A 15,648-nucleotide genomic window follows, 5' to 3' on the forward strand; every position below is an offset into this window, starting at 1 on the left:
CCACAAAAAAAATGTATTAAAATTATATAATTAATTTAGCAAATAAACATATTTTACCAATATAAATTGACCAATTGTTGTACGGTTTTGTTACGGGTTTAAATAAAAATAGCCAACAAGAAAAGCATATGTTTTATGGAAAATCTGAATATAAATGTATAAAATTATATATAATTAAGTTGAATTTAATTCATTTTTTATAGAAAAGGAATAATTATTCTTCAAGACAATAAAGGTTTGTCTTTGTTGGTTGGTGTTATAAGATTTTCTGGTATTTTTTACCCATCTGTTTTACCCATCTGGCATCACTGTTTGAAACAGCTGTTCTCGGCAGAGACGCGCATGAAAATTTGTTTGCGGCTTTCTCGTGTTGTGAAAATCAAAAATCGCCGAAAATGGCTGCGGTAACGAGTCAAGCACTCAATCTTGAAATCAAATTCGTAAGTATGATGCAAAACACGTAAGCTGACATAAATATAACATGTAATTTCTTTCCAGGACGAGGAAGATGTGCCGTACGAGGAGGAAATCCTCAGGAACGCTTACTCCGTAAAACACTGGCTGCGCTACATCGATCACAAGGCCAAGGCTCCGAATAATGGTGTGAACCAGGTCTATGAGAGGGCGCTGAAGGAACTGCCCGGCAGCTACAAAATCTGGCACAACTATTTGCGCACGAGGAGAAAGCAGGTGCGGGGCAAGATTCCCACGGATCCCATGTACGAGGAGGTCAACAGCGCCTTCGAACGGTCTCTGGTTTTTATGCACAAAATGCCCCGTATTTGGATGGACTACGGTGCCTTTATGACGTCTCAGTGCCGCATTACGCGCACTCGCCACGTATTTGACCGCGCCCTGAGAGCTCTTCCCGTCACACAGCACGCCAGAATCTGGCCCCTGTATCTGCAATTCGTCCGGCGCTTCGACATGACGGAAACAGCGCTGCGGGTTTACCGGCGCTACCTAAAACTCTGTCCCGAGGACGCCGAGGAGTACGTGGACTACCTGCAGGAGGCGGGACACCTGGACGAAGCCGCCCAGCAGCTGGCCAACATTGTGGACAACGAGAGCTTCGCCTCCAAGCACGGCAAGTCCAACCACCAGCTGTGGAACGAGCTGTGCGACCTCATCTCGAAGAATCCGCACAAAGTGCACTCCCTGAACGTGGACGCCATCATCCGTGGCGGTTTGCGGCGATACACGGACCAGCTGGGCCACCTGTGGAACTCCTTGGCGGACTACTACGTGCGCTCGGGTCTGTTCGATAGAGCGCGCGACATCTACGAGGAAGCCATCCAAACGGTTACCACTGTCAGAGACTTCACCCAGGTCTTCGATGAGTACGCCCAGTTCGAGGAGTTGTCCCTGAACAAGCGCATGGAGCAGGTCGCCCAGAACGAAACAGCCACCGAGGAGGATGACATCGATGTGGAGCTGCGGCTGTCGCGGTTCGAGTACCTCATGGAGCGACGGCTGCTGCTGCTTAATAGTGTCTTGCTGCGACAGAACCCCCACAATGTCCACGAGTGGCACAAGCGAGTGACTCTCTACGAGGACAAGCCAGCCGAAATCATTTCCACGTACACGGAGGCCGTGCAGACGGTGCAGCCCAAGCAGGCGGTGGGCAAGCTGCACACCCTCTGGGTGGAGTTCGCCAAGTTCTACGAGGCCAACGGCCAGGTGGAGGATGCCCGCGTTGTCTTCGAGCGCGGCACCGAAGTGGAGTACGTCAAGGTGGAGGATCTGGCCGCCGTGTGGTGCGAGTGGGCTGAGATGGAGCTGCGACAGCAGCAGTTCGAGGCTGCCCTGAAACTGATGCAGCGGGCCACGGCGATGCCCAAGCGAAAGATAGCCTATCACGATGATACGGAAACTGTGCAGGCGCGACTCCATCGCTCGCTGAAAGTGTGGTCCATGTACGCCGACTTGGAGGAGTCCTTCGGCACGTTCAAGACCTGCAAGGCCGTCTACGAGCGGATCATCGACCTGAAGATCTGTACGCCGCAAATCATCATCAACTACGGGATGTTCCTGGAGGAGCACAACTACTTCGAAGAAGCCTATCGCGCGTACGAGAAGGGAATCGCTCTGTTCAAGTGGCCCAACGTGTATGACATATGGAACTCTTACCTAACCAAGTTCCTGGAGCGGTACGGGGGCACTAAGCTGGAGCGGGCGAGGGATCTCTTCGAGCAGTGCCTGGACCAGTGTCCGCCGGAGCATGCCAAGTACTTTTATCTGCTGTACGCCAAGCTGGAGGAGCAGCATGGCCTGGCCAGGCACGCCATGTCGGTCTACGATCGGGCCACTGCCGCCGTGAAGGAGGACGAGATGTTCGACATGTACAACATCTTTGTGAAGAAGGCGGCAGAGATCTATGGCCTGCCGCGCACCCGGGAGATCTACGAGAAGGCTATCGAAGCGCTGCCGGAGCAGCACATGCGGCACATGTGCGTCAAGTTTGCGGAGCTGGAGACGAAGCTGGGTGAGGTGGATCGAGCCCGAGCCATCTACGCCCATTGTTCCCAGGTAAGGTTGCTCATTCTTCCCTCTTCAGAACCCATTAACCCGTAAACCCTCTCTTCTAGGTTTGTGATCCACGCATAACTGCAGACTTCTGGCAGACCTGGAAGGAGTTCGAGGTGCGACATGGCAACGAGGACACGATGCGGGAGATGTTGCGCATCAAGCGCTCCGTGCAGGCCACCTACAACACCCAGGTCAACATGATGGCGGCCCAGTTCCTGAACAACGGAGCGGCCGATGCCGGAGCTGGAAACGGAGCCGAGCCGGATGCCATGCGGCTGCTGGATGAGAAGACGCGCCAGGCGGCCGCCGAGGCCAAACAGAAGCCTGCCGAGAAGGCAGCCTCCAATATTATGTTTGTGCGCGGCGAAACCCAGGGCGGTGCCAAGAACAAGGAGAACACGGTGGTGAATCCCGACGAGATCGACATCGGCGACAGCGACGAGGACGAGGAGGAAGAGGAGGAGGATGACGACGCGGCGGAGGGAGGAAACGAGAACGACACCGAGGCGGCCACCAAAACCGATAGCGAGGGCCTGGTGATGAAGAAACTGCGCTTCGAGCAGAAGGCCATTCCGGCCAAGGTCTTCGGCAGCCTGAAGCACTCCAATCAAAAGGACTCTGACGAGGAGTAAGGATGCGTATCCTTGATTTATATTTAAGTTTTAAAAGTAAAATAAATTTAAAACTAATAGCGCGTTAGTTTTGAGAATAAAGTCAGAGGTGGAGAGACTGGAACACCTGTCAGTTGGTCCTCATCCAACAGCCAACTGAAACGGAGTCGGCGTTCCGAACAACGTCCCAATATATGGGATTCCGGTCATGTTAGTCTACCCTTCATCCTAACGAAGGAACACACTTTGTAATTTCATTCCAAAATTGTCAGGAACAACGTGGAAATAAATTTGGTTTATTTGTCTTCTTCAATAAACTCGACTGAATAGTTGGTCGAGAAGGCGTAACCCGTAACCAGAGAGCGTGTAATCCCAAATGGCATCCACTCGCATGATGAACGCCTTCCATCGAAACGTTAATCTGTATCGTAGGGTGCAGGGCACCAGGCCGGGTCCCCCATTGCCCGGCGGTGGACCATTATTGACCCAGGGTCTTCGCCCATATGACTATCACATCCTGAGCAGGGGACTGGCGGACAAGTGCGAGGGCAAGTCAGTGATCAAGGGCGTTGTGGTGGGTGTGTATGCCAAAGAGGGTGACAAGGACCCAAAGATGACGTCCAGCGGCGAAAAGTTCGATGACCGGGCATCGGGCAAGATCTCGGAGCTGATACGCGAAACTGGACTCAAGGGCGAACTGGCCCAGGGCAGGGTCTTCATGAACGTTGATGCCGAGTACCGGGCAGTGGCAGTGGTTGGTCTGGGCCAGGAGGGAGCCGGCTTCAATGACCTAGAGATGATTGACGAGGGAATGGAGAACGCCCGCGTTGCCGCTGGCGTTGGAGCTCGGTCACTGCAGCTCCAGGGCTGCACGGAGGTGCATGTGGACTCCATGGAGTACCCGGAGCAGGCGGCCGAGGGCAGTGCCCTGGCCATTTGGCGCTACAACACCAACAAGCGCAAACAGAATCGCACCCACATCCCCAAGCTGGATCTCTATGACTCGCCCGATGTGGATGCCTGGACGAGGGGTTTGTTTAAGGCTGAGTCCCAGAACTTGGCTCGGCGGCTGAGCGACTCCCCCGCCAACCAGATGACCCCCACCATCTTTGCCCAGTCGACGGTGGACGCTCTCTGCCCGTGCGGCGTCTCTGTGGAGGTGCGCTCCATGGACTGGATCGAGCAGCAGAGCCTGAACTCCTTTCTGATGGTGGCCAAGGGCAGCTGCGAGCCGCCCGTGGTCCTGGAGGTCAGCTACTGTGGCACCTCGCCGGAGGACAAGCCCATCCTCCTCCTGGGCAAGGGCCTGACCTACAACAGTGGTGGCCTGTGCCTGCGTCCCAAGAACTGCCTGCACATGTACCGCGGCTGTATGGCCGGGGCGGCGGTGTGCGTGGCTGCCATCCGGGCAGCGGCCGCCCTGTCGCTTCCGATCAACATCTCCGCCGTGCTGCCGCTGTGCGAGAACATGCCCTCCGGTATGGCCGTAAAGCCGGGCGACGTGGTCACTCTGCTGAATGGCAAGACCATGGGCATCGTGGACGTTAGCAAGGCCGGTGTGGTGGTGATGGCCGATCCGCTCCTCTTCGCCCAGACGACATTCAAGCCCCGGCTGGTGGTGGATCTGGCCACCGTGGGCTATGGCGTTTGTGCCGGACTCGGGGGAGCAGCCGCCGGAATGTTCAGCAACTCGAACTTCATTGCCAAGCAGATGGAGAAGGCCGGCGGACTGACTGGGGATCGGGTGTGGCGCCTGCCCCTGTGGCGCTACTTCAAGCAGCTGGTGACCCCGAATCTAACCTACGACATCAGCAATCGGGGTCGCGGTCCGGCCTCCAGCTGCATAGCCGCTGCCATTCTGCACGAGCTGGTGCCGTGCGTGGATTGGGCCCACATCGATATCCGGAATGTGGGCATGCTGACGCGACACAATCCGCTGCCGTACCTGCTGAAGGATCGCATGACCGGTAGGCCGACGCGTACGATCATCCAGTTTCTGTACCAGATGGCCTGTCCGGAGAGCAAGTGATCTCCCGGCCGGACGGGATCGCTGGGATGGGACATCTGGCTTCTGGCTTCTGGTCCGTAGCTTCAGTAACGCTAGTTTCCACGTCCTCAATGTTCTTTGTTCCGTTGTTCTCGTTACGTTTTTCGTATGACATTACGTTTTTTTGTATCTCTGTCCCCCATGTCCGTGTCCCGCGCGTTTTTTGTCCAAAATTTGTTGTTTAGTGTTCCCCTGTGCGGCCGGAGCTGCCTCACAGAATGGCACCTGGATCCGATGAATGGGGCTGGAACCGATGGAAAGGATGAAGGACAAAGGAGTAGGTTTTTACAGGCGACTACCTAAATTTTATTGTTCCAATGGAATCGACTTGAAGGCCTGTGAGTCGGCTCCCAGTTGCACAGAATAAAAGGCTTTAAAAAAAATTAATTTTTAAAGGATTCTGATTCATTAAGGATTAAGACCTTGGACCAGATTTGTGTAATAATTACTTTACCCTTATGCTACTGGAACCTGCTACTGAACCCTCCACACATCAAATGTCACTTGGGTCAGTTAATTGAGCGAAAGTCCAAAATGGCAGCAAGAAAGTGTTTTATATAACTTTAACGGTTCTGGCCTTTCTCCGCCCTCTGTCTCACTTTCTTTTTGGCCTGGCCCTTTTGTCGAGGGCGGCTTATTAGCCTAATTGCGTGAAGTTGGCTTTAATGAGTCGAAAAACGGTGCCAGCCAGGGCCCGGGCCAGAAAGCCACAAAGCAAAAGTGGCCCGTTGTTACTGTTACCCTGTTGTTGTGGCTTTGAATTTATGACACGGCTTTAATGGGTTAATGCTCATCCCTCAGCTCATCAACTATCCCACCAGCCCTCCAGCTTTGTGGTCCATTTGCATAGTTCTGGCTCTCTGGCTTAAATTTTTTTTGACAATTAAGCCAGGACAGGCCGGGACATTTGGGTCTCATCTTCATTTCTATTTCGGGGAATGGCTGCCACTCGAAGGATTCCCGTTCCCCCACTCTAGTCTATAAGTGTGGCAAGTATCTTAATACGAGGACATTTTGCACAAGTCATTAGGCTCTGAAAAATTATAATTTTTCTAGGATTTTTATAATTTGCAATTTAGAGAAATACTCTTTGCAATGTGAGTTATAAAAGGGCTTATTAGAATTACTTGATATTTAAAGATAGATATGTTTTAAATTAGTATTATATTTAATTTAATTAAATACCTACAACCCCCTCATTAAATTGTAAAAATGAGAGAATTTCTTGTTCGTCCTGTTAAGTATTTTCCTTCGGCACTTAATGCCTTCTAAACTGATAAGTCCCGGCACGTCCCCTTTGGGGCTGGAGTGCAGCCAAATGAATTCGCTAATGAGCAATCAGGCCTGAAAATATGCAAGTCAGTCGTCGGAGGCAGAGGGCACTTGGGCCATAAAGGCCTCATCCCAATGAAGACCTCCTGCAAACTAATCCTTAAAATCCCTTCAGTAGCGTTAATCATTTACAGCATCGGTTGTGCCGCCACACACCATCCACAAAAGTCCAAATTATGATTATTTAAAGGCAGCACGTGGAAATTAGCGTTGGCCATTCCCAGGGCAGATTCCAGGGCAGTTGCCAAGGCAGCCCATCGGTTTCGGCCTGGTTTGTTGGCTGGACACCATCCAAAAGGCGAAAAACCAAAAAAGGATGAATGAAAATGAAATCCTTTTTTTCGGCGACTGGTGTTGCGAGGGTGTTCGGGACTAGAAAGAATTGCAATTGTGATAAAATTCAGCGTAACTAATGCCGACCACAGCAAAATGCGATAAATCGCTGGTTGGGTTCATGCTAAATACCCTGTAACTGAAGGGTCCTTTGAGTTGGTTAGGGGTTTGAAGGGTTTCTTAAATTTAAGATGTTTTTTATTAAATAATATTCTATAATTATAACTAGGAATATAACATTTTATTTTTAGTTTTAGGCAAGTTTTCTAGAAGCTTGCCTTTAAAAAGCATGTTTTTTGGAAGAAATTAAAATTTAACATTCAAAGGACTTAAAATTTATCAAAATTTCATAACAATTTATCATATTTTGGTCAGTAAATATTCTTTTTATCTTTATACTCATATAGCTCTATTTAATTAGTGTTATCTTAACCACCATATCCCATAAAAATGTCCTTTCATTTCTGATATCCCAATAGAGCATCTTTCTTGCAGTCTAATGATTTAACAACTTTTTCTTGTTGTACGTTTTTGATGGCGCTGCGGAGCGATGGAGGAGGAGGCAACTGTTGGCCCTGTCTTGTGGTCGGCCTGGACGGTTTGTCCCCGTCTAAACTTTTGTCGACTTTTGCGCGGCTTTTCGTTCCCAGTGTTCGCTTCTTCCGTGTTCTTCCCTGGCACTTCCGTTCCACTCCCAGTGTACATTTTTCTAGCACCACCTTTTGTGTTTTTTTTTTATTCTGGGTGTGGAGTGCGGGGGAGATTTAGTTTCGCTGGAAATGATAATTTTCACTTGAGCGAACACGTGAAAATGGATCTGGAGGCGATGGAGGAGGCGTGGCTGCGGCGGCGGCTGTGGCTGGGTGGGGATAGCATCGCTATAAATTGCCAATTAACGGCAGAACCTTCTCTGTGGCGGATTTCATTTGCATTTCGATTTGAAAGCAATGCATGTGCGCATATAATGCATGGCCAAGAAGAAATGCCTTTTGCCACGCGGCGTATACTTGATATTGGCAGTGCTATTGCATACTTTTTGGGGCATCCGATGGCCACTGTGACAGTCGTGCCCACTTTTTGCCGCCATCTCGCCTCGACTGTCACGCTTCACTTGCCTGTCCGGCGGTATATTCAAATGCAGTCGATTCAGGATACCTACCCCTTCCCCCCAGAATCCTTCCCCGCCCTTGCCTCCCGCCGCTCCTTGTGTTTTTTGGTCAAGAATTGTGCTAAATTCGTTGCGGTTTTTGTGGTTTCCTTGGCCCGTTCTTGTTTTTGTCCCTCTACCAAAAAAAAATGGTGAAAATAAATATACACAGCAGAGCGGTTCATTTGAAAATTGCAATTGCATCGAAGGCGGAGGCGGAGAGCAAAAAAAGGCAACTAGAATGAATAATTAAGCGTGTGTGGTGAGTATGAATGAAGTATAAGGATATACTTCCTAGCTAGGAATTCATTTAATTTGAATTCGAGTTTTTGGCAATACATTCTGGCATTGTATCCGGGGATTAGACAAATGCCAAATCAAATCGCAAAACAATCAATTTCGAAACTCAACTTGTCTCCCATTCCATACCATTTTAGAGCTAATCACATTTCGGTTATCATCGGCTTTATTTTTGGGTATTGCTATTGCTGCTTGTTAAATAAGCAGCGAGACAGACAAATAAATTATGGTCGATCTAACTAGAAATTGCGTATACGAGGCGTTGGCTGCCACTGCCACTGCCTCTGACTCTGGCTCTGGCTCTGGCTCCGTATCTAACGGTACATAAAACTGTCTGGGCAAAATGCTAAACAAATAGCCAGCAACAACAACTTGGACAGTGCATAAACATGGCATAATATTAGGAGTACCCCCACCCACCCAATAGCACACCATAGCACACCATCCAATAAATTGGCAACAACAAATTATGTTTATTTATTTATTTTTAACACTGCTGCCCCTCTTCAGTCCAGTGGATGATAAGCCTGGCAATCGGATGATTCGCTTAATGCATATATACATGCATAAATCGAATATATTTGCCACAGGATATGTACAGTGCGTTTCACTCTTATAATCTAATCAAATCAATTGAAATTCAATGAAAATATAAATCTAGAAAGGCAGACTCCAAGAGCCACTTATTCCTTCAAAATTATTATAATTTTAAATAATTAAATATTATATTATAAGTATGTCATTTAACTTAATATCTAGCTTTATATTGGCTGCGATTTATGTATAAATAAAACTGCCAAATTAAAGTGGAAGACTGGAGCCTATTCATACAAACCCATAACCTATTCCCCAGCCTTCATAGCTCCATAGCTCAATTGCATTTTTGGCATTTTCGTTTATTGTGAAAATTGCATTATTATGCTGTTCCCAGATACGATTTCGTCAAGAGATACCAACTGATACAATTAATGCTCTTCGCCGAAAAAAGAGTCTCGATTGAGGAATTTTAATAAAATATTTTTGTTTTTACTTTATACATACGCCAATGAATGTGAGCCGACAGTTAAAGGTGGAAAAAAATATATATCGGGCTTTCAAGTGTTAATACACACATGCATAATGGCATAATTTACAAATGGCTGTTGCAGGTTTCGCCTGGACATTTTTTATTTTTTTGCATAAAAGAAGCCGCATATATACGGCAAAAATAAATATGCGAATATCTTGTGCATATCCAGTCCAGACCGGCATGGAGAGTATTCCAACCATATCGATACTCTATCCGACCCACACCACCCCAAAATTGTGCCGTTCTGTTCCCCTTTTTGCCAATCTGATGCTGCCATTTGCATCCCAATTGAGCCGCACTGCGTGCTCGGGCCACAATGGAAGGCATTAAAATTAGTTTATTTGAACCCGGCTGTGCCGATGGGCATTCCCAATCGGAAGAGACTACCCATCCTCTGGAGGAGTCTTTCTCTCATTCCGGTTTATATTTATCATACGCCGTGGGGCCCAGCAGGAGTCGGCTCTATTGTTGGTTTTCCGTTTGCTATTTATTTAAAGTATTCGATGATCAACAATTAAATCTGGCAAAGGCTTGTCTTTTTCAAGAGGATTTTATCATTGCAATTTTCAATTTAATGAACCTTAAATTGCTTCTTTTTTAAATTAGGTGAACTTTTCACTGACCCGCAAAAAGTCAAGTGTCATGGATTAAAAACGGGTGGAAAAAACAGAGACTATCTCTATCACTATAAAAAATGCCCGCCTTGATTTATTGGCAAAATTTTGTTTATTTATTTAACAAAACATACATCTGCGGAGGAATGCAAATTGCCCCGGCAGCGTCAGCAACGTCATTGTCATCATCCACATGCAATTGATTAATGGCCGAGCAAATAAATTATGGCAGTTTATTTAGCCACAAAAAGTGGCCATTAAAAAACCAAAAATAAACGCCCAGCCGCACATAAATTTCACAAAAACTTGTCAAAATCAAAAGCCCGGAAATGTCACATTACATTGCCAGTCAAAAGCATTGTTCAAAGTATTCGATATTTATTAAGCAATTGATAAGAGCCGATCAAACACAGCGCCCAGCCCATTACCAGTGTTGGTTTGTTGTTTGCAGATCCATTACAGGGTTGCAGTCCGACTCTAGAGGTGCAGACACAGGCCTCCACCTGCATGCCATTCTCCTTAGTCTGAGTGTAGCACCCGTTGGTTGTATTCACTTTGGCAGCCATGTATGTGATATTTTGGACTGAAAGAGTTACGGGATTATTGTGCGACAATTGTGGAACTATTGCGTACTAGACATATGGCACATGATAATTACACAGGCCGACAAAAAATTGTAACTGCTCCACCTTTAGGCTCCCCTGAAGCAAAGTATCTAGAACTGTTAAACTAACTATATAAAAATCAATAAAATTATTTCGAGTTGTATCTTAAATCCAAAATTAAAACACGGTATGATGTACTGATTTCAATAAGATAAAAAAAATTTTCAATAGGAAAAAAAATCATGGAATCAAAAAAATAAATGTAGAAAATGGGAGATCTCAAATTTGGATGAGTATTCCACAGATATGGTAACTGCCTAGATGTCATTTTTTAATTTAGTTGGTACACATACATTTAAAAAATGAAATTTACTAAAAGCAACGCAATTTCACGGCCTAAAGATGACAATATTTTGGTAAAATTTGCTAAATTTCTTCTCTTAGATGTACCGCGGAAAATGTGGACGATGGAACCTATGTTTGTTCTGAACTTTGGTTCAGGGGAGCCTAAAGGTGCACCTGAAGAAGGTGAAATTATGTGTGGAGATTTTTAGCTGTCGGCCTGTGTTATGTGAGGTACACTTACTGCCACCCTTGAAAATGTACGAGAACTTTACGCAAGAATACCCGGGAGACATCTGGCAGAGGAACTTTTCTCGGTCTTCTGTTTGATTTTGCCACAAGGCCTTGACATCCGGCACTGTGTCATCGGCTATAAAAATCAGGTGCTTCGATAAGCAGTTCTTTTATAATAAAATAGTATTAATAACCTACGTGTCACTACCAGAGGCATCGAACAGGGGATCTCATTAAAGTCTCCCACTCTTGTCTCACAGGTTTCCGATTGAACATTCGAGTGATTTTCATAGGCACCGATCCAAGTGAAACGAAAACATTGCGGAACTGAAATATACAGTCTGTAAGTCTATTTTTTTTTATAAAAAGTAACTAAAACAGCACTCACTATCCGCCATCAAGTGGCAACTGAACAGGAGCACAGGCAGCCAAATTATAGACAACTTCAGTGGCATGACAGATAAGATATTAAATTTCGGAGAATTTTTAAAGGGGAATGTCCGATCTTGCCCCTGCGAAAGACAAACTGATATTGATATGGGTGCGATGGCAATGAAAATGAACGATTCTTTGAGTCATATTGCGACTTATCAGGGTAAGTTTACAGACACTTATCATTCGCTTGTGAGTTCAGCTGAAGAGCAATAAAATAATTGATTTGATAGGTCAGTTCGAGTGATTAATTAGTCGCATTGCATGAATGATTAAATAAAGGAAACTTAGTTGTTTTTGGCCTTAAAAAAGTGGCTTTTCCCATGAACTATGAATGAAATAAATTGTAAACCCAACCAGAAATAAATGTAATTTTTTCCATTGTCAATTTTGAGCATTTTGATTGCTATCAACTATTGATAAGATTTCGTTATCTTGACTTGAAGACCTACCTCCCGTCATAAAACAAAGAAAGTGCAATAAATTATAAACAAAACCCTGTTTAATACAATGTCTTTTTCCAGTATCGGAAAAAGGAAAAAGCTAGCAAGCCGGAAGGAAGAATTTATGCAAATGACATTTAATTAAATCCTCACAATCGTGACGCACGCGGCAGCTAAGGGAAAATGAAACAATTAAACAGGAGCAGTTGCTAAAATTTTTAACTAAACTCTGAAAATTGTATTTGTTGTTAATTGTTCGACTGTCCTCTCCTGGTCTCTCCAGTGTCCTTTAGCGTCCTGTTTTGTACTGCCCTGTCCAACAGCCTTTGCTCTTCCAAAATGAGTTTGAAAACAAATAAAAATGTCAAACGAATGAATAAAAGTTGTCTAATTTAATTTGTTTAGCCGGAGCAGTAGAAGCACACACTCTCACGTAGTTTCAAAACATTTTCCCAAATTGAATAAGCACTGAACTATGTGTGTGTGTTTCTCATTTTTTGGATAGCGCTTGTTCCAAAGTATTTTTTAAATTTAATTTTTAATTGCTCAAAACAATTAAAATTTATTTGCAATTTTGTTTTTACGTGTGTTGCAACTTTTTCAGCCATGGAGATACGTGCTTCAGAAACTTTAGAGCTAGTGGTTAACTTTTTTAAATAAATAAAAAAATGTATATATTTTCACTTTAAGCTTTTTACTTTGTATGGAATAATATATATATCCCATATCCCATCCCATCCATCAAATTAAATGCATAATCTTTGAACTTTTCCAGTCAATTCACGGTTAAGCGTTACATGATAAGCGCATTTCCCAGACTTTTTCAGACTTTTCCACACATGATAGCCTCGGAAACCTTTTAGGGCCTTTGTCTACCTTGATGGATCACCTGCCTCATTGGCGGAGGCGTTTTGGATCAATCACAGGGCGGAAATTAGCGTTAGTTACCTTTACACTTTTTTTTCCCAAAAGCTCAATTGGTATTCTCAGACATGCGGAAAAAATGTCAAGTCAGTTAGGGTTTTTTGAAAATAAAATAGGTTCTTTGGGTTTAGGAGGAAGGATAAACTAGGAAGTAGTTTCAGCAAGGATATTAAGGCTCTAGGCTTCTCTAGGCATATTCCTGAAGGAACATACTTTATATACGATATTTTTGATCAATAAAGTTCTCAAGTAACTAATTTCTTTAGTTTCTTATTCTTGTAACTTCAATCCCCACCCACACAGCACTCATTAATTATGCAAATGTTTTGATTTTGGCCATGTTACTGGCTTTCTGGCCCAACAATACACCAAAAATTATGCTCCCAAAATGCAAATGTCCTGGCGGATGAGATTGGGTCGGAGGAGTAGGAGGAGGTCGTAATCATAAAGAGTGCCATGTGATTAGCAGAAGCCGTTAGAACGGCCTTCGAAATGGCCCAAAGTTGTTAACAAAACTAACACACTCTGTCGCCCCCCCTTGCTTTCTCCGGAAAAGTTATGTTACGAAAGCATAAAATTTGCATGCGATTAAAATTGATAAATTGCCGGATGGGATGTGTGAATGGGATTGGTTTGAGACCCTCCGTTCCCGGGGTAACCCTCTGAAATGGTCTGAAATTTTCAATTATTGCTAGCAAGTACCAAGAAACGCATTTTATCTGGATCTAGACATCTTTTTAGCCACCTGGTGGCAGCGACAAGTAGTGAACATTCGCCTACAAGTGTAAGTAAGAGCCTAATGTCTGTAAATTTAATAAGGCGTGCTGGCTGGCGGATGTCCTTTCTATTCCCGATGACTTGCTAAACCGATTTGCTAAATTACAAAGTCTCAGTGGTGTCTTTTGTCCGACTCCGTACACACTCCAGCTTCCGTCCTTCGTCCTACGTCGGCCTTAGTCCTCTCTGTGTCCCCCCTCTCTAATTATCTACGATTGCGAGGCGCTGGCGAGTCCGGATCATTATGTCACCTGTACGAAAAATGGCGCACGTAATCCGGAAACGAGGAAACGAGACTCCGGGGAGTCAGAGAGGCCAGCGGGGCCCAAAGCACCCGGTGAGGAGGAGCTCATTGTGCGGAAATCGCATTTGGGGCAGATAGCAGAGCCTAACTAACGACCAACCAACGAATACGATTAGTGTCATAATGCCGGGTCTCTTCACTCGCACTGGAGTACTGGATGCTGTTGCACAAGGCTGCCAACAAAACGTTTGAAATGTTGCAACAAACAATTTCATACTACAAGCCATTTATAAACATTAACATTTGAATTTAATACAAAATTGATTTGGTTAAGCAGAGTTAATCCCATCACTTGGAAATTTGATCTATTTTGATGCCATTTTGTCTTTGATGTTACTGATGATAGTTTTCAGATCGTAATACGAAAAACGATAATAGCTATAGTACTCCGGATTCTTGTAGACCTCCTTGCGTCCCGCCTTGGGCCCGATTTGTTCGTCGGGCTGGACGATTCGATACGTGGATGCTGGTATGAACTTCGGGGTCTTGAAGGCTTTCGTGATTAAAAACTGCGGTATACAGCCGATGGGGTGATCCCGGTTGTTTCGGGGACTTGTGCCCAAACGCTTGAAGGCATTCTTGGCCTGGCAGTGTGGACACTGGCAGTCAGGACCGCATTCACAGGACCCACCATCCTTTGTACAACCACACTTTTTACCATACTTCTTTACGTTACAACGGATCCTTAAACGCCAGACAGGTGGAGGTGTAATCTGAAGACAGCGGACCATGGTCTTGCCAGAAGGTCTCAGTCCAAAATAATTTCAAGCAATAACAGTCTATGGAATGGTAAGTTCTCAAAAAATAATTAAAGCTAACAAACGATTTGGAGATGACATTCAAAATGTGTAACAAACCGACTGGAGTCTCGAATAAAATGAAATTTTGAATTCCGTACCAAGCCTATTATTTTAAACTACAAATCCCAAAATCTGTTTCTCTTGGCAACCTTAAGCTTTGGGTAAAAGGACCTAGATAAATATGTTGGTTTTCCCACGCCAACCGGAATCTAAACCTGTCATAAACATACAATTGTTCCGCCGTAAGCCAAGACCATAAACCAGGCACCAAAGCCAAAACACAAAGGGCACACGTTGAATAATTTCGATCATTATACTTATTCCACTTAAAATCCATTCCGGGATTTGTCGAGTACAAAACTTTAAGGACAACGCCGTAGAGGCAGTGGTAGAGGTTGTGGAGGCGGAGATAAATGCCCCAACAACCAGAAATGTTAGCTCCCGGCAATCAGGCATCCACCACGAGACCCCAAGGCAGTGGTAAAGTTTTTGAAACTAACGTTAAACAACAAAAGCAACGATGGGCAATAAAAATCAGCAACAACCAGAGCCGGTGAAATAAACGCTCAAGTGCTGAAAATTGTCAGCTTGTGGCCAAAGGACAGGTAACACCAAGGCACCACGATACCAGTTTACCTGAACGCTTTTTAATACACTCTCTGCCAGACCCACGCATAGAAAAATATCCATAGTGATGTCCTTAAAGGGGAAGTGTTGAGTACAAAGTGTTGGGTACACAGGAACACGTGACTTAAATTTGTAACGAAGTTTATTAAAATATTTTACTTTATCTTATTAATTACTA

General features: G+C 45.2%; 4 protein-coding genes across 4 annotated transcripts; 2 read left to right on the forward strand and 2 right to left on the reverse strand.

The window, feature by feature from the left end:
* The first annotated feature begins 296 nt into the window (after positions 1-296).
* LOC6496542 (pre-mRNA-splicing factor syf1 homolog) lies at positions 297-3,457 on the forward strand. The gene is made up of 3 exons (XM_001961074.4): positions 297-440; positions 499-2,529; positions 2,589-3,457. The coding sequence occupies exons 1-3, from the start codon at positions 396-398 to the stop codon at positions 3,159-3,161; spliced, it is 2,649 nt and encodes an 882-aa protein (XP_001961110.1). The 5' UTR covers positions 297-395; the 3' UTR covers positions 3,162-3,457.
* LOC6496543 (cytosol aminopeptidase) lies at positions 3,167-5,574 on the forward strand. Its single transcript, XM_001961075.4, has one exon. It carries the CDS (start codon positions 3,517-3,519, stop codon positions 5,167-5,169), a length of 1,653 nt encoding a protein of 550 aa, XP_001961111.1. The 5' UTR covers positions 3,167-3,516; the 3' UTR covers positions 5,170-5,574.
* A 4,740-nt stretch (positions 5,575-10,314) lies between these two features.
* On the reverse strand, positions 10,315-11,711 carry LOC26515203. The gene is made up of 4 exons (XM_014908617.3): positions 11,552-11,711; positions 11,362-11,490; positions 11,174-11,299; positions 10,315-10,565 (listed from the first exon to the last, which is right to left on the reverse strand). The coding sequence occupies exons 1-4, from the start codon at positions 11,616-11,618 to the stop codon at positions 10,345-10,347; spliced, it is 543 nt and encodes a 180-aa protein (XP_014764103.1). The 5' UTR covers positions 11,619-11,711; the 3' UTR covers positions 10,315-10,344.
* A 2,465-nt stretch (positions 11,712-14,176) lies between these two features.
* On the reverse strand, positions 14,177-14,939 carry LOC6494032. Its single transcript, XM_001961076.4, has one exon. The coding sequence runs from the start codon at positions 14,772-14,774 to the stop codon at positions 14,349-14,351; it is 426 nt and encodes a 141-aa protein (XP_001961112.1). The 5' UTR covers positions 14,775-14,939; the 3' UTR covers positions 14,177-14,348.
* Between the last annotated feature and the right edge of the window lie 709 nt (positions 14,940-15,648).

Source organism: Drosophila ananassae, chromosome 3L, assembly GCF_017639315.1.
Source record: "Drosophila ananassae strain 14024-0371.13 chromosome 3L, ASM1763931v2, whole genome shotgun sequence".
Classification (NCBI taxonomy): Eukaryota; Metazoa; Arthropoda; class Insecta; order Diptera; family Drosophilidae; genus Drosophila; species Drosophila ananassae.